Source organism: Dryobates pubescens, chromosome 30, assembly GCF_014839835.1.
Source record: "Dryobates pubescens isolate bDryPub1 chromosome 30, bDryPub1.pri, whole genome shotgun sequence".
In the NCBI taxonomy this organism is placed as follows: Eukaryota; Metazoa; Chordata; class Aves; order Piciformes; family Picidae; genus Dryobates; species Dryobates pubescens.
Genome location: NC_071641.1, coordinates 1,778,547 through 1,801,469, shown reverse-complemented (window position 1 = coordinate 1,801,469; position 22,923 = coordinate 1,778,547). Strand labels below are relative to the sequence as shown.

At 45.2% G+C, this 22,923-nt stretch overlaps 1 protein-coding gene across 2 annotated transcripts in view; it reads left to right on the top strand.

The window, feature by feature from the left end:
- The window catches only part of JMJD1C (jumonji domain containing 1C), a 157,846-nt gene that overhangs the window by 76,341 nt on the left and 58,582 nt on the right, over positions 1–22,923 (top strand). For both annotated transcript variants that reach the window (XM_054174714.1, XM_054174715.1), the window contains exon 3: positions 22,584–22,697. In XM_054174714.1, the coding sequence (XP_054030689.1) occupies positions 22,584–22,697 (114 nt within the window). The remainder of the gene's footprint in view (positions 1–22,583; positions 22,698–22,923) is intronic.

Sequence of the window (22,923 nt, the reverse complement as noted above, 5' to 3'; positions counted from 1 at the left end):
CTGTTCCATCTCCCTAAACTGGATATGCATTTTCTTCTATCACTAACACCACTATTATAGACACTTAATTAATACAAAGCATCTTTACTGCTGCAGAAATAAACTCAAAACTGGGGAGGTAGTTGTCTTTATCCTCTTTCTTTTCAGGATTAGCAGATTTACAGAGAAAGTCAGGGATAATTCAGTTACAGAGAAGCTGTTTCAGAGACTGAAGAATGGCTGGGAGAGACAAATGAAACATTTCTATGCAGCTATGCCAGAGTGATTTTTTGATTTTTGCATGGAAAGCTAGTTCTAAAAGTAGCTATGCTTCTTTCTCAAAAAGTTCTTTATCTTTTTTATTCATTGGAAAACATCCTCACTTCTCTTTTGTACCAGAACATACTGGGGGGGAAGGGGAGGAAGGTTATGGGTTTTTAGCATTTTATAGGCTAAGTGACCATTTGATTCACAGCTGGGATTTTTGACCAAAAATGGGTCATTAATTTTATAGATTCTCCTGAAGTAAATCAATGTGCAATGTTATAGCACTATGAAATAGAGAGGTGGGAGGAGAAGTGTCCTAGAGATTTAATGCTTACCCTGTTGTCTAGCTCCATTCGTGGGTCTTGGTCTGAAAGAGCTCTCTTTCAGAGAAAAATCAAAACCTGACAGTGAGAGTTACTCTTTTGTTCCCTCACTACCTACCTTTTCCTTGTTACTTGGGGGTGGGGAGGGGAGTAAAATTCTCAAAATCAAAGGCAGGCTTAGTTTTTAAATTTTTCTCCTGTAAAGGTTTATATCTTGAATAAACACTGTCCAATGATAAACAGGAGTAAAAAAACCCCAAACCAAACACAAACAAAAAAACCAACTACACCCCAGACTTCTGAATAATCCTACATTTGATCTTCTTACCTGATTGATTGAGAGTTTTTTCTTTTTTTTTAATCAGTAGTAGTACCAGGTTTGTTGGGCCATAAAGGAATACTTTTAGAAGTGAATTGAAATACTGTTACAATAAATTTAACATGATAAACAACAATTACAGGGACTGTACTGAATGGGAGGGGAAAAACAACAGTTACCATGTTCCTCATCCTCACATAAGCATGCTGTATCTTGTGAAGGGCAAAAGACAGGCCATGAAAGAGAAGAGAGAAGGTAATGAGGTAGAGAGAACCTTAACTTCTCAGTCTATTATTTATTATCCAAGTGTTTCACAGTGCAAAGCTGTGCTCTTTCTCACCATTTGACTGCTTGGGTTTGTGGCCCAGCTACCAAAAAGAAAAAAAGGCAGCAACTTTGGCAGAAAACAGAAATGTTGCATGGAGTTTCTAGGTGCATTTCCAGCTTCCAAGGGGGATGTGTGGTGGTGGTGTACAGGGCTTTCTATTCTTGTTTACCTGTTGCTAGCTGCTGTGCCCATTCACTGTTTCTCCCTCTTCTGATGGTTCTTTTCCTGCTCTTCCTTTTTCTCTGGTGGTAGATCCCAGCAATGGGGGACACTTTTTGTTCTCATGTCTGAGGATGTGACCCATACTAGTCAAGAACACTGATTGCTAGGAAGGGAAACAGTCCCTTGCTTACAAGCAGTTGTGAGTTAAAAATCTGTGAATTCTTTTTATTTTTTAATTTTTTGGGCCTCTAATTGTGCCAGATGTGGATAGACTTCCATGGGAATAGGCAAAGCAGACATCTCTGACACATCCAGTTTGTAATATAAAGCATTGAGCTTTTAGTAGAGGTCAGCAAAGCCAGCATAGGACCCTTTCCAAGGGGCAGGGGTGATTTAGAAGCAAATCTTGTTTCCTGAGGATCAGTGACTGATCTGAATGTAGTTTACAGTGTGAGACTGATTCCTGCTGCTACCCCCATCCAAACTAAATGACAGGCTGAAGTTCCTTTAGACAGAAGGGTTTGAAAGTCACACAGCTGATAACTGCTGGCTACATCAAGGCATTTTAGTGTGCATCCTTTTCGAAGGCAAGGGCTTGAAAGGGATGAGAGCTAATAATCAAGGGTGTGGTGGAGGAAGCCTGAAAATGGCAGTTTTAATAAAGATGCCTAAATATAATATGTATGAAAACACTGAACAGCTCAAAAAAAGAGGAGGGAAAAACCAAATGGGAGTGGGTCAAGGTGCAGCTGATGATGAGGCTTGAACTTAAACCAGATCCAAGAATTAAGAGAAGGCTTATGTGGCTGAGGAGCTGCAGATTTCTTGCTGGGACTTTTGGTGCTGGTGAATGGGAAGATAAGGAAGAATGAGCAAGCTGAGAAAGATCATGAAGGGATTTGAGTGGGAAGGAAAGAGTCTATCATTAGCTTTCATGATAGGATCAAGGACAATAGATTTTCTTCCAGTATGCACATACTTTACTGGAGAAGAGATAGAATATATAGTCTGATAATCTTAAGTGGAATTATGAGCCCTTGAGGAGAGAGCCCTAAAGAGATGACTCTCCCAGTTAGGCCCTGCCTGAGTACTTGGAAAATTTGCCTCTAGAGAAGAAGGCACTGCTGGGAACTGCAGTGTAAAGAAAAAAACCTTTGACTAACCCTTGCAACTTCCATTCAGCTTTCAGCAGAGAGCTGTTGGGTAAACCTTTGTTTTTGTCTCAGCATATGGAGAAGTGCCAGTATGTAGAAGACTATTACTAATTGAGAAAGAAAAGAGCTCTAAGATTAAGGAAAATGTCAGTCAGGCACTGCATCTAGAGAGTGGTTTTACAGGATAATGGGATGTGGTTACTAAGAAACAGCTGAAATGTTGTGTATACATATTGAAGGCCTGAGAAATCTGAGCTTCTGATAGAGGTCAGGATTTAAAACATCTGAGTATCAGAAGCATGGTAGAATGCTCTTAAAAACTGGACTAGCTGTATTGATGTATATAATTAATGCCTTAATGTATATAGTATAATGTATAAGTGTATATTATTAATGTATATAAATGCTTTGTGCTGTTCAGAAATAACACAGGTGAAAGTTGTGCAGCAGTGATTAGATACTATAATATGAAAAATACTTTGGTGTAAAAAGGACAGATGAAATCAGTTTGGCTCAAAATCACTTTGGAGAAAGATGACAGGAGGTGTGTAAGAATCTGAGCCCCAGGGTTAGACTTGAAATAGGGATAGGCATCTCTGCAGTGTTGTTAGATAAATACTGCTTGTTATGAGGTGGTTTGCTTTCCTAGGTAGAGATTAAAGAAGAAATGATAGGGCCAAGGTATTCCTGGATATGATTGCTGGCAAGTTTCTTCCTTAAACTACTCACTGAACCAACAGGAAATCAGTGTTGCTTCAGACTTTGTTTGGAAAAGCAATGACGATATTCTAGAACATAATTTTGGACTGATTATGCTTAATCAGCTACTGAAAGAATTGGCTTCACTCCTTCTGCTCTCGCTGATCCTAGCAGTCACATAGTCCAGGCTTGAGTTACATCAGCAAGGTGACTCTAGAGAAAATGAGTCAGTCATAGAATCATCGTAGAATCATAGAATGGCTTAGGTTATAAGGGACCTTAGAGATCATCTACTCCAACTTCCCCACCATGGGCAGGGATGCCTCTCAACTAGAGTCAGCTGCTCAAGGCCTCATCCAAACTTGCCTTGAACACTCTCAGGGAGGAGTCATCCACAACCTTCCTGGGCATCTGGTTCCAAAGTTCCAGTGCCCTTGTATGGCCCTTCCTCAGATCCAGTCTAAACCTATTCTCCCTCAGCTTGAAACGATTCCCCTTTGTCCTGTTGCTGGATGCCCTTATGAAAAGTCCCTCTGCCGTCGAGGTGAGGGGGTGAGCCCTGGTGGAGCAGCTTGCCAGAGGAGGTAGAATGAGTGCCTAGGACTGGTGATGTGCTCAGGACCCTTCTCAATCAGGAACAGTTTACACTTAGAGTAAGTGGGACTTCAAAATGCTTACTTGGTAATCATGATATGATTCTGTTTGAAATATTGGGGGGAAATATAGGAAAGTTGGTTCATAATTTAGGTTTTGGATCTTTTGACAAAATGAAATAAGCTGATCACAGGTGTAAGGAGCCTGAGGACTTGATTTCTTGCAGTTACATATTTGTAACCTTTGTCTGGAAACAATCCCAAGGATGCTGTTTTCCAGGAGGTGTCCAGGGCCAGGTTGGATAAGGCCTTGTGTAAATGGGTCTAGTGGAAAATGTCCCTGGCCATGGTGGGAGGGTGGAACTAGACGATCCAAGCCAAACCAATATATGAGTCTATGAGTTCTTGGTCTGCAGACTGAAATGGATGAATCGCCAGCCTGAAGATTCATAGTAAAACGAATGCAGGAATCCTGTGAACAATGGGAGAGGAAGGGGGAAGGCTTCATTCTGATTTGCTTCCAAAAGTCGACTATGTTGTTGCAAATTATGTGAAAACAAAGAAAAGGCTTTTGTATGGCAAGCAGGGTAGAGAATAACAATAACACAACATGCAAACATGCTAAATATTTTTGGCTGAGTTTTTGGTAGGGATGACGATAACTACAGAGAAAAAGATGTATAATAAGAGAATGGAAATTACTATAACCAGAAGGAACTTAAGGATCATAAAATACTCAGACCAAAAGAAGTTTCCATCTCAGAATTAGGAAAGAACTAGTGCTCGATTGTAACTTATTTTAGCCAATCTTTCCTTCAGGGTGGTACTGATGATTGAAGAAAGCAGTGCCAACATAAAGAGGGAGAAAGGAAGAATTACACAAGCAGCTAAAATACTGTCAGTCTTATGTAAAGCTTTGGCAGGCTTTTTTAGGGGTGAGGGGAAACAAGCCAAGGACTTGGGAGATGAATGAAAATGAAATAAAATAAAATATACCTGTTTCAAAGAGCAAATTTTGGTGACCCAATACCTGTGCCTCAGAAGAATTAATTTTCTAGACAAGGAAGGCCAGCCTATGGCCTTCAGGTCAAGCATGATCTGTCAGACCCTCTCCCAAGGTCTGCATGTAAATCCTGTTCAGCTCCATCAGAGAGAATCCACCTGGTGGGATTAGTGTGGCTGGGGGAAGCTGGTACCACACAGCTCTCAAGAGTGCCAGGGAATGAGGTCTTGAGACTCTTCTTTCTTTGTGGCCCCTGAAGGACCAACAGTTTGTTGCTGTTGAGAGAAACTATGAAGTAGGTGATGTGGGGCAGAGGAGCAGATGGCATAATAAAAGATGACTTCAATATAGCATTAATTTGGGTATGTGTTGCTAAATGCTGCTTTATTTGAGAGAGGTAAGTGACCCTGCAGATACTTCAGAAAAAGACCTTGAGATCATCTAATCTAAATTATGGTCCTTAAAATTTGTTGTTTGCTGTAGAGATTAAGAAATTACTCCTTGCAGCATCTTGGTTTCATAGCTGGAGACACACCCAGCTCTGTTTTCACCTCCCAGTCTCTACAGTCTGTATTCATGGTATTTTCCCAAAGTTTGCCCCTGTTATTGCTCTCTTGAGCACATACCTATCTTGAAGAGCAATGGCCAAAACTCCACTCACTATGTAGTACTCTAGTTGAAGCTTTAAGAATGCTTCAGGTTGTACTGATATTCATATATCCATATGTCATGTTTGCATTTTTACAGTGTGATATCATTGACTCTCAGTAGCTCATAAATTGAACCTAACCTCCCTTTTTTTCTGAGGCATATCTTCTTCGACTGTTGTTCTCCATTCAGTACTTCTGCTGATGACTTCTGCCTACGTGCAGCATTTTGCATGACATCTTTTTTTCCTCAGGCCACTTGTCCTGTTTGTGGTTTTGTCCTCTAATATAATTTGCAGTCCCACCAAGCTGGTTGGTTGTCAATTTAATAAATGTAGTCTCTGTTCTGTCATTTGGGCCACTAATGAAAATAGTGAGTAAGAACAGATCCAGTGTTAGGCGACTTCAAGAGCTGCATTCTAGATACATATTTTGATATAGTGAGCTCATAAGGATTTCTGAATAGGGGTTTTTTTGTATATTCCTTTTTTTTCTTTGTGTGTATCCACATTAGTTCCTTTAAGATCTAATCTGTTTTGCTTGTGTTCATAAATATCATAGGAAGCAGTGTCAAAACGATTTAAGTCAGGATATAGATCTGCTTCTCAAGTCTGCTCTTCTGTTTGTAAAGGAAATTTGCTTTGACATCATGCAGTATTACTTTCCTTAGCAAATTGTAGTATTTTCAAATTCATGCTGGCTTTTACTCACCATGGGGTTTACTTCTGAGTGTTTACAAACAGCCTGGTTAGATCTGCTGTGTTTATCCTCCCTTTCATCTTAATCACAGGCTATTCTTTTCACCAGCACCTTGACAAACTACACTGTGGACCCACTCGAACAAAGGGTTGGTTGGCTTTGTTCTGAGGCAAGAAAATGCAGTTAATATCACTCATCTGGACTTGTGTAGTGTGTTTCATAGTATGTCAGGCGGTGAATAATCAGAGGAAAACAAGGGTTAGTAGTGTGAACAATAAATGAGATGGGAATTGGCGTGTGAGCTATGTGGTATTGCAATAGGTGGAGCAATGTAAAGGTGAAATAGGTCTGGCTACCAATAGTTTTTCACACAGTTTGGAGTGACTGACTTAGTTTTTCCACTGAATATTTGGATGAATTGATTACATTCAATTAAATCTGTAGACGATACATAACAGGAGGAGCTCTTAACACAGGATGAGAGGGTTTTATGCAACTAAAATAGAATGTCTCTTGACAAACCAATAGAAGTGAAGAAAACTTCATGAAGCACAACATGGAGGATTTTGGAGTAGATGGCAAATGTAGACAAGAGTTTATGCAGTGGAAGCACTGACATGGAGAAAGTTCAGGCCTCCTGGTCAGTCAGAAGGACTGTAAACCTTCTGTGTGACATCAAAATGATGTATCTCTGGAATGTGTGAGGTGTATTGCTGGAACAGAGGCATGCTGGTGTCCCCTCACAGCTGCCCCTAAGAGTGCTGTTGAACTACCATCTACAGTTCTGTTCAGCCATGGTGGAGAAAGGTAGATTCAAATCAAACAGGATATAGGGGAGGATGATGAGGATAACTAGGGTGTAGAAGTACAATCTAGCATGAGAGACTAAGTGGGAGTAGATAATGTAGGCTAGTAACATTGTAATGTAAACTAGTATGGGAGGAACGAGGGAATGTAATTAGCACTATAAATAGATCCAGGAGGTAAATACTATCTGATCTGCTCTCCAAACAGAGCCAGAAGATCCGAAATCCACAATACAGGCCTGAGACACAAATTGGAAGGAAAGCAGAAGGGTACATAGCATTTTCCTAACATACCAGTAAGTTTGAGCTTGGGGGGGAGGGGGGAAAAGGCATTTCACATTTAGTGAGGAAACTTCTGAGTGAGACATATTTGTGTGACCTTTCAGGCACCCTGGAGAAAAGAGATGAACAAGATCTGGATCATTTTTATTTTATCTTTACATTCACAGCTGTCACAGTTTGAAGATGAGTGAATTTATAAAAAGCAGAAAACTTGTTATCTGAGAGAACTACTTTCAACACCATCTGTCCTGTGTTTTCCTGAAAGGAAAAAGAAGTGTTTGTCCATCGAGGTTGCTACTGGACAAGCGTGTAGGAGGGCAGATGCGAGGGGCTAAAAATAACACTAGGGGGGAGGGCAATCCATGATCAGATCTATGTTATTTTCTAATTTGCTTACTAGATAGACTGATGGTGTTTCAACATTATTTCAGCATTATCCTGATGCTGAGATGTATTGACTAAACCCCTGTCTATTTCATCAGACTTTTTATTATCAAGTGTAAACTTTTAACCTCGACTGGTTTATGCTCTAGTGGTTTTTATCTTTGAGAAGTTCTCCCAGACCTTTTATACTACAAAGTCAGGAATCAAACCAGTGTATTAGCGACTTCATCTCAGTGTAGGAACTCTGACAAAGTCACAGTGTGATTATACAACAATCATAGCAAGAAAAAATATTGCTCTAAAAGGGTAAAAGATACTTATGAAACTAGGGGAGACCTAATAGCGGCCTTCCAGTACCTGAAGGGGGCCTGCAAGAAGGTTGGAGAGGGACTGTTTAGAGAGGCCTGTAGTGAGAGAATAAGAGGCAATGGTTCAAAATTAGGAGCAGATTTAGATTGGATGTTATGAACACGTCCTTTACCACCACCATGAGGGTGGTGGAACAATGGAACAGGTTGTCCAGGGAGGTGGTTGAGGCCCCATCCCTGGAGATAGGTCTGGCTCTCCCAAGACTCTGAGCAACCTGACCTAGTGAAGGATGTCCCTGCTGACTGCAGGGGGGGGTTGGACTAGATGACCTTTGGAGGTCCCTTCCAACCCAAGCATTCTGTGATAAGGTGAGATGAGCAGTCTGGTATATACAAGCAAGTAGTGTCAGTAGAATGGAGCTTTTTACAAAGATAATGCAAATACAGTGCATTGATGTTGCTTAGTGTTTCAGTCTTAGCGTTTGGAAAGGTGAATATACTGTTAAGATCCTCCTACACTTAAAGCCTTCGTCTTTAGGGTATAAAAGAATGTATCACAAAACATGGAGAGAGGTCCAAGTATGATCTTCCTTCCAACCAGCTGAGAGTCAGAGAGCACAGAGACACTGAACCTGAAATGAGTAATCCTCTCCTACCTTGAATGGCCTTTCCCTATTAAGAGAATCCAGGGATAGACAGATGGAAAATCTGCCAACTGGCAAACGGAGGTTTTTTGAGACAGTGGGAATAGAGAAGGCAGAAAGAATGTAAGGTGTAGCCTTTTAACTATTCAACAAACCCCATTCTGAATATATTGTCAATTAAATACACTTATTCCTTAGCTTTTACTCCACTTGACAAACAGTGAAATACATTGCTGACAGTAAAAGGAATTGGATGTAAAGACTGGAGGAATGGCCTTGAGGAGTCTTTTACTTCCCAGAATCTGAAGATAATCTTTCAGCTTCTAGCAGACATGTTCTTCTAAAATACTGTTCTCTGTTCTTGGTATTTTTCCCAAGACTTTTATACTTAACCTTCTGCATGTTCTTGAGGCTTTATTTCAGATAGCTCCAAACAGGAGCTCCTGTTTAACATAGCATTTTCTCCTGATCCCAACTCTGTTTCAAGAGCTAATTCCACTTCCAGTAGAGATTCTCTGCTTGACTAAGTTGTTACAGCCTACCCAAGTGACCATTTTGTAGCATGATGTCAAGAATATGTTGCTGCCCTGGGTGTGGCGTCAGGCATATGGGGAGCATTTGCTATTACAAGAGTCTCTTGGATACTGTTGTAGGACTGTGGGAATGGAAAAAACAGGCATGGGTGCATTCTCACCACTGCTGTAACAGAGGAAGTGATGCCTGGAGTGAGGCTCCCTCAGAACCACACCCTGCTTTACCTCTCATGGAGCCAGCAGCTTGTTTCCAAGAGGCAGCTCTGGGCTGAGGGACCTGCCATAAGCCTGAGCACTTAGGGAACAGACTGCAGTGGGAAGCTGAGCTTTCTATGGTGAGGGATACACCCGAGTTGTTTTAGAGAAGAGCAAATAAGAAAGGAAAAAACCACAGTCCACAGAAGAGCCAGGAAGCTGACTAAGTGGTGAATAAAGATGCCTTAGACAAAGGAAGGAGAGAGGGAGTGGCAGACCAAAACAACTGAAAAAACAGTAAAACTGGTTTGAAAAAATAGTGCCCTGGAAATCGAAGTTAACATGGATGTAGGGATGAGATGGAAAAAGGAGAGGCAAGCAATTTAAGCTGTGGGGAATAAAACCAGAAAGGGTTCTTACAAAAGCTAGATCTGGGTGACTCTCAGGAAGTGACATGTGCTTCAGAGAGGCAATTGGGAATGTAGTATGAGAAGAACAGGAAATAGTAGGAGGGTGAAAGGTGGAGTCGTCTTCTGTAATGGACTTCATTGAGTCCATTACATGACAGGGAGGCTGTGCTGGATGCTGAATCAGAAGACCATCGATTCAGTGGGTCTAAGAAGCCCAAAGCTGATGTTCTCAATTAGGTTGTTTTCCTGGAGGTGAGTCTGGAAGGAGACTGGGTGAATGAATGTTACATCCACTAACTTCAGGGGGAAAAGGATGCAAGAATGTTATGATCACAGAATCGCCGAGGTTGGAAGAAACCTCAAAGATCATCAAGTCCAACCTGTCACCCAAGACCTCATGACTAAACCATGGCACCAAGTGCCATGTCCAGTCCCCTCTGGAACACCTCCAGGGATGGTGACTCCACCACCTCCCTGAACAGCCCATTCCAATGGCTGATGACTCTCTCTGTGAAGAAATTTCTCCTCACCTTGAGCCTAAACTTCCCCTGGTGCAGCTTGAGACTCTGTCCTCTTGTTCTGGTGCTGGTTGCCTGGGAGAAGAGACCAACCCCTTCCTGGCTACAATCTCCCTTCAGGTAGTTGTAGACAGCAATAAGGTCTCCCCTGAGCCTCCTCTTCTCCAGGCTAAACAATCCCAGCTCCCTCAGCCTCTCCTCATAGGGCTGTGCTCACAGCCTCTCCCCAGCCTCGTTGCCCTTATCTGGACACGTTCAAGTGTCTCAATGTCCTTCTTAAACTGGGGGGCCCAGACCTGGACACAGTACTCAAGGTGTGGCCTAACCAGTGCTGAGTACAGGGGCAGAATGACTTCTCTGCTCCTGCTGGCCACACTATTCTTGATGCATGCCAGGATGCCATTGGCCTTCTTGGCCACCTGGGCACACTGCTGGCTCATGTTCAGCTGGGTTTTGATTATTGGTGACAGGGCTGGAGGAAGAGAATGAACCCAAGAAATGAGTCAGAGCATTATTGTGAGTAAAGTAAGAAGGCTGAAGAAACATGAATGCCGAAAAATATGGATGTTGCCCAAGTTAAAAAGGATTTGATGAATGTTGCAGAAAGAGTGTGGGTAAGAACGTTATAATCTTGAAGCTGTTGTGCTTGCTTTGTAGAAGACAGAATCCAGCCTCAAGGTTAATGACTTTTGTGGCACATTACTGCAAAACTTGGAAACTCATGAAAGTCCAGGATTTCATTGTGCGGTGAGGTGTGGAGCAAACACAGAAGACAAAGGATTCCTTTCTTCACAGAGTTAAAATTTGAGACTGAGTCAAGGGCAGATGACACACTGGCAGATGACACACAGGCAGATGAGAAATAGGAGGAATTGCTTATGAGGGAAGACGAGGCTTCCATAAAGCAGTGGCCGAGCTATTGTCAAGGTTTCAGAGGTCAGTACAGCAAAGCAGAGTTTTAAGGAGAAAATAGATGTCAGTGAATCACCTTTGCAAGTGTTGCCAGTAAGCTGTTCCTAAAATTGATAAATGAGCAATGAGTAGGATCAGGAGATGCTGTTTCTGAAAGTGCAGTTTGATATGATGGGACTGCTGGGGAGAAGGAGTCCCAAGAGTGGATGTTGTGGGCTGGAGGTGTTAGTGACAGCATTTTGAGTGGATCTGAACATGCGTTCAATTTATTGAGGCCAGAGCAAAAGAGGCTTCAGTAATCAAAACTTGGGATGAATGTAGGCTGGTGCTCTGCACAGTGGGGAAGGGTAGGAAAATGTGCTTTATGAGAAAGATCTGCAAGACTTTCATGTAATCTGACCCCAGAAGTGAGAGCTGGTCACACTTAGAGATGAAATTGATGTTAGTGGATTTGAGTGAGTGGCAGGGTCACAGCATTTTTTTGCTCAGCTGTCAAAGGGAGAGGACATAGAAAAACACCAGTCTGTTACAGCAGTGCTGGACTTGAGAAGACAGATATCCACAAAGGGATATCTGAGACACTGCTCAACATTTTGTCTTTGGACATAAATCTGGAGTTAGAGCAGTGTTCTGTGGGTTCTGAATATAAGGATTCATATCTGCAAGGGGGAGACTGCAGAAGCTAGATAGAAAAATATCAGCAATGAGCTGCTAATAGAAACTGAATTAAGGGGAAGTACAGAATGGGCTAGGAAAGAAGAAAGAAATTAGGGGTAGCAATTGTAAAAAAAAAAAGTTCATGCAACTTAGACCTGAAAGTACCAGTTGAATTTGTACAAAAGATTGGAGTTTTTAAATAAGAAAAATGAAAGCAATTTAGTTGTGAAATTATTTGCCAACATTCAAAATGTGTAGTTTCTGAAGTTTACAAAAGGTTTAAAGAGTAGCAGTGAATTCCAGCAAGTAACAAAACTTATACAATACTATTGCCTATGGTGGTGGTGGGTTTTTTTTAATGCCATGCTTCTGTTTTAATCGATGTCCTGTTGCAGCAGGGACACCAATTCAGCCACAAAAATACTGCAGATTTGCTAATGGAGCCAAATCCCAGAGCTGTGATTTTAAGTGGTAGTGTGATGAAGTAGATGGGGATGCCCTAATGGGGAAAATTGCAGTGTCATGTTGATGCATACAGCATTAAACCCCATGGTACTTACCCAGGGAAGGACAACAGTGATTTTAAAAGTTGGTTGAAAATATTGCAAAGATAGAAGCCATATTTAAAACTGGATTCATTTGAAATACACCGTAAAATCAGTGCTGATAAATGAGTGTAGTAATTGTATTGTTGCTCCTGTTCTTCCATGTAGACTGTTGTCCTCAGCTTCTCAGGTTTGAAAATTAGTAGAGCCTGGTGAAGGTTTTGCACATCTGGATGTCTCCAAGTAAGATCTGCCCACCTCCATAGCCAGAAACAAGCGTTTTAACGAAGAATTTGCCAATGGAACTGGTACGTGAATGCTGGGTACGCCATTTTACGTGTCGCAGTCTTAGTAGTAATTATTGTTTCAAACGTATTAATTTCTTCTTTGGACTTTGGCTTCTGGACCTAAGCTTCAGCGTTTGAATTCACTTCATTTGCACAAAGAGGCAATCAGAAAATTAATTTCTCCACTAAGGTGAGACTGACCCTACCCTCTGCTCTTAGGCTGCGTTATTTCTGCAGCAGTGTCGCTATGAACCAGTTCTGCTTACTAAGCAAATGTGGGGCAGCACGTACAGGAAGAAGATAAGTAGAAGGACGCTGATTTAAATGAGGAAGACCGATTTAAATAACTTTCGTTTTTTCATAGTTTATATATTTACTCATTCGCAATATTTACATGTGCTCTTTCCTTGCCAGCAGCATGGCGGACGTGGGTCTCTCGGGTGAGGTGAAGGGCAGGAGCGTGGTTGCAGCTCCTGAAGTTTGGGCCTTGCCGAGAGGAACGGGGGGCCGCAGCAGACCCCCCGCTTCGCCGTGCTCTTGTTCCCCGCTGTCCCGGCTGTGCTGCTGGCAGACTCCCAGAAGGGTAGTGACTCACGGCCGGGCGCTGGCTGCCGGCCAGCATCCAAGTACAAGGGCTGCAGCTGCTGCCGGCCCCGGCCTGGCCCCGGCCCCGCCGACAAAGGGGCCGCGGGGGGCGGCGCTGCCCGCCAGCCGTTCTCGGCCACCGGCCACCGACCGCCCAGCTAACGTCCCGGCTTCGGGGCGCTGCGGTGAGAAACCTGCCAGGACTTTAAGAAGGGGAAAGAATAAAAGAGCAGCTCTTGCGAAACCGTGCCAGCACAACCCGGCCTGTCTCCCGCCACAAAGCAAACGAAACCTAGCCCGAGCCCCCCCAGCAGAGGAAGGCGAACCCATTCGCCACCTGGAATCGTTCCCGCCGTCCCTGAAAATACAAACCCTGCAGCACTGCCATCCCCCCATGCACGGCCTGGGCGTGAGCCGGGGCTGTGCTGCTCCGGCACACCGGGGCAACTCTTTGCTGTAGTTGAAGTGAGGACTGTGATTTTAGGAAGGGAATGTTTGCGGGTTTCCGTCGTTTTTCATGATTATCTGTAGTTCTAGCGATTATCTGCAAAATAGGGCACACTGTGTTGCCAGTAATACATGTATCCTGTGGCAGCGAGCCAAGACAGTAATTGAAGGTCAGGGATTGTTTGCAGAGTGCAGTTCAGTGTGCTGCCTGATTCCATAGGGGACTGGCAGTGCCAAAGAACAAAGGCAACTCTGTTCTGCAAGCTTATAGCATAGCTTGTTTGGCAGAGTTTAACCCCAATTGTGAGAAGAACCAAACAGTAGTTGGAAACAGCGCTAAAATAATGTGACTCTTAAGCGAGTCACTCTAAAGTGTGATGTTTTGCAAATGTCATAACTAGGCTTGGATAGGAATATTTTCCATAGTCTTCTGGCATTCTTAGGACACTATTTTTTCTTTAATTCTTGTTTAAAAAATCAGTGCCAGTGCCTTTTCATGGCAAATCTGTGTTAAGAATACACAGCTAAATTCTGAGGTAAATTTAGTGATCTGTAAATGATGTAAATGTTGTTTCATGTTGCCATAGCATGTGTAACATTAACAATTGCACCAGTAGCAACTTCATTATTATTTCAATACTGTCAAAAGGTGTTTTCCCATTTAGCAGACTTTTGCTGACATAATTTTTGTATGAAACCCTTGGAAATAGAATTGTATGGTCAGTGTTCCATGTGTCACTGGTGCCACTGGAGAATTTTTAGCAGAATCTCCCTGTGGTAATGAAGAAGCAGTGGTGTGCTTGGTATTAATATTCTTTGTTACTAAGTCGCAGTCTATTAATAAAGCTTTGTCCAAAGTGGCAAACTTTCCTGTCCTCCAGACAGTCTTGTGATTTGTATTTTAACAGTGTCTGTCTTGGATACCAAGGACTGCCTGCATTGACAGTTGTGCTACATACAACATAGTTATTGCAGCACCATTAGTTGAATAGTAACATGAAATATATTTCTCTCTGTAATAGGCATAATTAATTTGTTTGTCCTTCCTAAAATAACTAAGTGTTTGGACTCTTACTAGAGAGAAACTACAAAACAAAGCTGTGAAACCATATGGGAGAGGTACAAGTTTGGTGGTAGCAAGTAGTATTTCCTTGGGGCTGTTAAGTACTACCTGAAGGTAATTTGAAATGTGCTTTGGAAGTTAACTTGAAGTACAGAACTAAGTCTGGATAAAATGCTTTATTTCTTGACTACTTGGCAAAGTCTGAGCTCAGGATAATTCTATGTGTCAGCTAGTACTGATAGGTCAAGTTTTGTTTTCTCAGAGTGAGGCCTCTGAAGAACTTAGTCTGTGAAAGATTCCTCTGCTCGTCTGCCCTGTTGCTGTTTGGTGGCAGAGAATGGGCATGCTTCTGCACCAAAGGCATAAAGGTGGTGCAATGGTGGTGCAACATGTGGCCCCAAACATGGAATTAAGATATATTTTAGTCTCTGCAAACTGCATCACTGGTAAAAGTGGCTGAGGCATTACTCCTGCCTGCCCTGGGGGTGGTAGGATGGAAAAGAGGGAATTGGAAAGAAGTCATGTTGCTAGCATGGTTATTTTTTTTGGTCTGGATATGAGGAAGTGCAGCCCTGCTATGCAGGGGGTATGCTCTGGGGGAGCAGAGGGAGTTAGCAGGCCCCATGCCCTGGTGGCTGTAGAAGACGACCTTTCTCTTGCTGGCTCCAAGGGCAAGCAGATCCGGTGAGGGGCGATGTGCCGGGCGGCCTGAGAATAAAGGAGCAAATGTCCAGCTTGGGTGGTCAGGAATAGATGGAGGCTGCTTAGGGCAGCCTTGCTGCCATATAAGGCTGCTCAGCTGCCTCAGGCTTGCTGGGCTGGAAGACCACTCAAAAGACAAAATCAACACAATAAACCACCTCTGCTAGTGCTCCTTCAAAGCAAAATCCAGTTTTGTAGTTACATGGTTTGAGTGGAGCCTGGATGGGGTGCAAAACCCTTGAACAGGTACTCTAGTTCCTGCTTTGTTTGTTGTGTGTGCAATGTCACAAACTGGTGGAAAAAATCCAGCTGCTAGAGAAAAAAAGTCCATGGTGGGTAGAGAGCCTTCCCATTCAACTTTAATTTTTAACTATACTGAAGCATTTTATTATTTCAGAGCTCAGTATTTTATAGCATTCCAGTACACCTTTAAGCTTACATCATTTGGAATAATTCAAAATGAGAACAGAGGTAGCCATGCATTGATTTCCCATTATTCTTACACTTTCTTGGCTAACTGCAGGCTTTGTGTTTTTTCCATAAAGTAAAATATTTAAAATGTACAGCTGTTTATGTTTAAAGGGTTCAGAGGAAATAAATGCCTCGATCACAACCTCCCTTGTGATTTCTCCCCCTCCTCCCTCCACTTCTACTCTTCTATCCTTTTTTGTGCATGTGAGCTAAATTCAAGGAATGTGTTACAGGCACTATTGCTAAATTTCTGTTTGGAAACCATGCTCTCCTTAGTGCACTTTCCCCCCTGGACTATTAGGTGAATTGATGTTATATAAACTGTAAGTAAGTGGGTTAGTGCTGTTAACTTAGGTTCACCAGTGGAAAAAACGTGGTTTATGTTGTTGTTGTTGTTGTTGTTGTTGTCGTCGGGAGGGAGACAACAAGTTATATGCTGAAACTTGTGTTTGAGAACAGTATGCATCAATTCATGGGCCGTAAATACTTGCTGATCACGGCAAAGCATGCTGTCACTGAAGGGCTTTGGGATGACCAGCCCTCTGCTAAGCTTTTCATCGTACCCGGGGTGCAGCGGGGAGTGGAGCAGCGCAGGCCTCCCGGCCGCTCCTCTGCCTTGCAGGTCGAGTCGCTCCTCTCGCCACCCTGTTCCGGCTGCTCTTCTGGACCGAAATCAGGCACTGAGCTCATGCCTGACCCACCCTTCCTTCCCCCTCCCCCCGCTTTCTAATGAACAGGGCCAGAATTGTAGCTCTCACTTGCTGACTTTGAAAAGCCCATCCAAGGGGAGGGTCAGGGACAGGCCTGGGCCCGTGGAAGAGGCGCGGGGTGACGAAGGACTCAGGCCATCGATTGCGCCTTAGATTTGGCAGAGCCCGAGGTCTGGCGTAGGCCGGGCGCAGCGGCCGCTGCCCACGGCAGGGCGGCCCCCCTGGACTGCGGGAGACTCCGGCCCCCAGCTGCCCCGGCCCCACTCCCCGGCCGCCGCCACACGTGGCCCACAGCCCCGCCCCCGCGGGACGTGGCCGTTCTCCGCCCCCGCCGGCCGTGCCTGCCTAGAGCCGCCCCTTCCCGCCGGCGTGCTCTCCTAGCTCGGCTCCTGAAGGCACGGCTCCCGGCGGCCCTCCTCAGCTCGACTTGTCCCAGCTCCTCCCCGCCCCGGCAGAGCGCCGCCATGGCCGGCCCCGCGCACCGCGCGCCCGCCCTTATGTAAGCTGCGGCGGCAGCGCGCCATGACCCAGCAGCGGGGACGCGCCGGGGCCTCCGCGGCGGGCGCAGCTGCGCGCTAGCCTCACAAAGGGCGGGTAGCGAGCCCTCCTCCTTCTCTCCGCCGCCTCCTCCCCCGGCCCTGCCGTCGCCGTCCCCGCCCCCGGCGGGGCCGCCCGGACCGACCCGGAAGCGGCGCGGCGAGAACCATTTTCCTTGTGAGTTCAAAGGCGGAGGCGGGCGCGGAGGTCCCGCGGGCCGGGCTGGGCCGGGCCGAGCCGGGCCGCGGGTTGCGGAGCGAGGTGCGTACCAACGGCTGCGTGGTTGGGAATCGACTGGGGTTTGGGGGTGAAAATCCTTCGCCATGACTCGAGGGAGGGGATGGAGGGGGCGCGGGCGCGCCTCAGCGGCTTCCCCCGCGGGACACCCACTCCCCCGCGGACATTTTAACTTTCTGAGAGGCACCCGGACGCCTTTTGTTTGTCCTCCAAGGCGGTGGGGGCGGATCGGGACTGCCGTGCCCCCCTCCCGCCCCCACCCTCCCCTCCCCCGGCCCCGCGCTGTGCAGAGAGGCGCACGTGACGAGCGGGCTGCTGCGGGCGCGGGGGAGCGCGGAGGTGGCACGGGGGTGGCGCGGCACGCGGCCGACGGCGGCTTTGTGCACGGAGCGGCGGTAGGGAGTGCGGGCGGGGGGGGGGGGGACTGGCCATCTCTGCCCTGAGGAGCTGTGCAGGGGCGGTTGGCACCCTTCCGAAAACGTAATTTAAGAAATCGGTTCCTTTTTTTGGTTTGTTTGTAGTTAGGTGTTGTGGTTTTGGGGTTTTTTTTTATTTCGTTTTCTTTGTGTTTTTTTGTTAGCCAGCCTAAATTTTTGCCGTTAATGCCAGTTGCCGAACGTTGTACAGGCATTAGCGGTGAGTAGCTCCCCCGTTACAAGCCAGCTGCCGGTAGTCGTTGCAGCCCACTGCTATGCTGCATCCGCCGCCGTTGCTCTGCCGGGGAGGGGGGCCGGCCAGCGTGGTGTCCGCGCCCCGCCGGTGACTTCCTTCTGCCCGCGGGCTTCGGCACCCCCGCTGCGGAAGGGCTGAGGGAGTTCCGTCTGGAACAGTGCCGTGGCTGGAGACGGGCCCTGCCGCAGGAAGAGCAGTCCGCAAGTGAAAAAAAAAAAAAAGAGCCGTGCTCGGGTTTTAGGTCAGACTTGCCTTATTTATCTTGCTCTGTTTTCTGCTCGGTAGTTCTGCCTTTGAGTGCAAACCATGGCAACAAACGGGCGCTGGAGGAGAGTACAGCTCTTCTGAGTGATTAAGCGTCATAACGAAGAGGTGCCAGTGTTTGCGCTATTGCAGACTAAACAGCGGGGCTCAGGAACAATGTGTGGAAAAGTTTGCCCAGTGGCACGTACCCATTGCGTTTACACGATCTCCGCGGGTTTTGTAGGTTAAAGAGCAAAACCTATAAACTAGTACAGGTTTTATCTTAGGAATAGGTTGTTTGAATGCATTTTAAGCTTTTTAAGAGTTTTAAAGGGTCTTCACGGTATTATTTTCTCTAGAGGGATTTAGAAAGCCCTCAAAAGGCCAATGCAGTACGTATGCAGAGCGAGATGGGTGTTTGCGGTGCGGGGAGCAGGCTGCAGGCTCCAGCGAGGTGGGGAGGAGGAGGTGGTACGTGCGGGATGAGCCAGGCGGCAGCTGCGAGCTTTGCTGTAACCCGAGCGTCTGCTGCAGTGAGCTGCTGGCTGTCACAGCTTGGCACTGCCGGGGCTGCAGCAGCCGGGCGGCAGCGGCTCCCGGGGCCACATTTAGTGCCAGGGAACTGCCTGCTCACATGGGGCGGGCGGCTTACCGTGTCTCCAGCTGCTGAACTCCATTAGGCAGAGATTAAAAAATGCACTGTGTGCTCCTTCAGGGCTGCATCCTTGAGAGATGAGGGCCTGTGCTTGTTGTGGCAGTTTTGAAATGATAAATAAATAGATGAATTGTGTCACCGGGCGTTAAAAAAGCAGATCGTGAGTTATCAGCTATGTTCATATTTAACGAGTGCCATCGAATCGTTCCTAGATTGATGTGAAGTGATGGCGCTTACTGTCTGAAAATTTGTTTGGATTTGCAGAAGGTCCAAACCCAACGTTTTTTCTCAGTCTCAGAGCTGTTTTAGATGCCTTCTGTAAGCAGGTTCTGTAAGCAGTTGGGGTATAATCATGGGAAGAAGGGGAAGGGCAGAGTAAAAAATATTTTTTATTAATTACCAGTGAACTTGGTAGTAAAGCAGCCAAAGTATGTGTGTACATAGAACTCCCTTTGGTCAAACAGGGAAATTTGGTGGGGGGGAGATGGGATTTTTTTTCAAGCAATAGTTGAGAACAATGATGAAGTGACATGTCACTTAAAGTAGAGTGCTTGAATCCTTTGCTTAATTGTGATCTTCAGGGAGTTGGGTTAACATAGATGGTAAAAGGAATCTTTATGTAAGTTTGAAACGGAGGTTTTTTGTTTGAGGAGACTTGTTTTTCTTGGTTTCAGCCACTAGGCCTGATTCTCCCTTGAGTTGTCCTCCACTGGGGAACAGAAAGAGAGAGCGTCTTCATCTGAAAATCTACAAGGAGCTTTTCGGACCTTCTTTGCATCTATTTTCATGTTGTTACATGTCTCGCATGTTTGCCTCTAGTAGCTTACTTTTGACTGTTGTGGTCTTAGTCTGTTTTTCTTTGTGCATATGCAGTGTGTGGGGTGAAGTTTGGTCATGTCTTCTGTCTCAAGATTTTCAAATCCCTAACCTGTCCTAGTTTGGGTATCTCCTTGGTGGCCTGCTATCTCCTGGAGCTGATGGAGCCTGGACTTTGCTTTCCCAAGGAGGCCTGCTTGTATTAAAGGGTGGAGTTTTGTTGTTCTTTGATAGTGGGAATGTTTTCTAATAGTGCCTGAAATCAGGAGTTCTGTGCAGCTGAGCAGCCATCTGCCTATGAGGAGGTGTGTGACATGGTGTAGTTATTGCTTTATTTATTTACATATTTTTCCCCTGTGCTTGTGGGATAGCCTACATCCTCCACATGCATATTTTGGGGGCGTTGGCCTGTCTAGAGGCTTAGCTCTATGAAAGCAAGTGAGAAGGTATTACGTACGTTTCTCTTCTCAGAATAATCACGTTCACAGATCTATATTTGGAACCAGTTCTTTTAATACCAGCAGTAAGATAAACCAGTGGCTCACTTGTACCTTAATCTGTAATGTTGTCTGAATCCTGAACGGTAACTGCAAGCCACATTCCACATGGTTTCGTTTCAGCTAATAATGTGGTATGTCCTGTTGTTTGTAGTTGGAAACGTGTTTCTTGACCTGAATAACAGCACAAAGTTAGAAAGAAGACAGTGTGAAAAAAGTAGAAGTGTGCAAAGATGCAGGGGTGAATTTAGAACTGAAGGACTACAAGGTTGACTTTTTTTCAAAGGAGTTTGTCTGCTTTATATACTCAATGCTCTGCAATCTCATGATGTGAACTCCACCCTCTCTTAACTCAAGCCATTAGCAATACAAGATCCATTATAGAAAAGTGATCCAAGAGCAAAGGCTCTTTCTTAACTGTTAGAGGTTAAATAATTATTTACTATTCAGACTCTGTAGTTAGCATATCATGTTCTCCTCTCCCTTCAACCTTTTCATCTGGTTATCCTGTCGTTGAGATGGCTGAAAGGGTTGTTTGTGTTTTTTGTTTTCTTGCTTGTGTGAGAAAGGATGACAGCTGAAGTGAAACCTTAAATAAAATGTAAGCAAGAGTGCTGTACGTTAAATTAGAACCTTTGTAGAGTTGGATATATTTATTAGAAAGTATTGTGTATCTCTTTTGAAGTATTCCCTTATTCGTTCTGTGAGTGCCAAAGCTGAAGCTCCAGAGGGACTTGGGTTATATTTAGCTTAATCGCAAGGCAACACCTTTGTAAAGTAGGTAATGAAGACTGATAAAACCTTGAGTGCATCTTAGGAGCTGGCTGAGGGCAGGGCACTGACTCCACTGCTGCCCTGCTTAGGTGGCTTTTGTCAAGGTAGGGGATGGCTTCATGTCTCGGTTTCCCCGTCTGTGAATGAGCGGCAGTTAGCCTGCCCTCCCCTTGTAAGTACTTGGGGTCTCTTGCTGCGGGGTACTGCACGTGGGCTCGTGATGTTCTGCTGTGATAGCAGTATCTTACAGATGTTGGTGTAGCGTTTGCACAACTGCTTCCTGTGGTTTGACCTGCCCATGTTTCTCCTCTATGTCTTTTTTCCCTGCATTTTAAATTTAGAATCAATCTCAAAGGGTTAGCTAGCGTCATTACTATGTTTGGGGGTTTTTATCCTGTAGGATAACTTTCCTCCATCTTCTTTTTTTTTTCTGTCCCTCCATGTTTGGTGGTGTGGTGTGGTTTTTTTTGTTCCCCTGCATGTGCTTTCTACTGGTCGTTTCTTTTGTTCACCCGTGCTTTTCCTGTCTGTCTTTTCTTCCTTCTATCCGCTGGGATTTCCTTTCACCTGACTCATCCCCTCTCGGTACATCCCCGAGCAGTCACGCTCTCCTTGCCCTTCTGTTCCAGGAAACCCAGCCAGCAGGGAAGGAGACCGCCAGCTCATTCCCTCTCGGGGGAGTCCTGACTCCCTCCCCCCTTGCCTATCACATCCCACTGCGCCTGGAGAAGGCAGGGTGTTCTGGGCAAAGGCTATGAGTGGCATCGAGGAGCCTGTTATTGTCAGCTCCCCTTTCTGCAAGCCAGGCTTTTCCAGTGGGGCCGGCAAGTTTCCTGCTTCGTCCCGGGTTGGGCCCCTCGCCGCTTCCCGAGCACGTGGGAGGAAGCAGGAAAGCTGCCGGCCCCCTGCAGAAGCCCCGGGACCGGGCGCTGCCGCCCTGGAAGCCGTTGCGCCGGAGCAGCCAGTTGCTGCAGGGAGGAGCGGCTGCGGGGGTGGCAGGCAGCAGAGCTAGAGCAGTTGCAGAGACGGGCAGGGAAATGAGGTGGTTGACTCGAGGCAAGGTGAACGATTTAAGAGCAGGAAGGGGGGGAGCGTTTTCATGTCTGCAGTCCGTTTCCACTTCAGTGTCCTTAGTGTAATTGCCACTGCGCTAGTTGGTTCTGCAGGCAAAAGGAGAGGAGCTGCCTGCTAAGCTGTATGTTTAAGATAAAATCGTATTCCTGTACTTTGGAGATTCTGTGGTAAACACTGTTGCTCAAGCACAATGAGGGAAAGGAAAAGGAAGAATGTATGGTGTAGTTCCTTTTTCTAGCTGTTTTTTTCACCAGTGACACAAAGGAAAAACGACAAAACACAAAATTCTCATTTCTTACATAATTTGTGATTGTTACTCTGTTTTAACTTGTTTTGATGGAAGAATAATGTTAGTGTTTATATAGTCCTGGGGTCTTCATGTGCTGAGCTTTTTTAAAATTGGTTAATTTTGGTTTCTTCCCCCTCCTTCCTTTCTTCCCCAATAGACATTCAAGCCTTTGGTTGGAAAAAGTGTGTACAATTCAATTACTGCAGTAGAATTCCTTGTGGACAAACAGCTGGATTTTATAGCTGAAGATAGTGCCTTTCAGCCCTATCAGGTAAGAAATTTTTCTTGGTTTGTAGATACTGTCCACTTAGTTAAAATCTGTGTTGATTGTAAAATGCACTTTATTATTAAGTTCTGTGTTACAGAAACAATTTGCTATTGATTACTAGCAGAGATTAGTGCTCATTTTGTGAAATATTGTACTGGATACTCTATCTGACTCTAGTGAATCTAATCATCTCAAGGACTACTGTGCAACTAATATTGAACCATCTTGG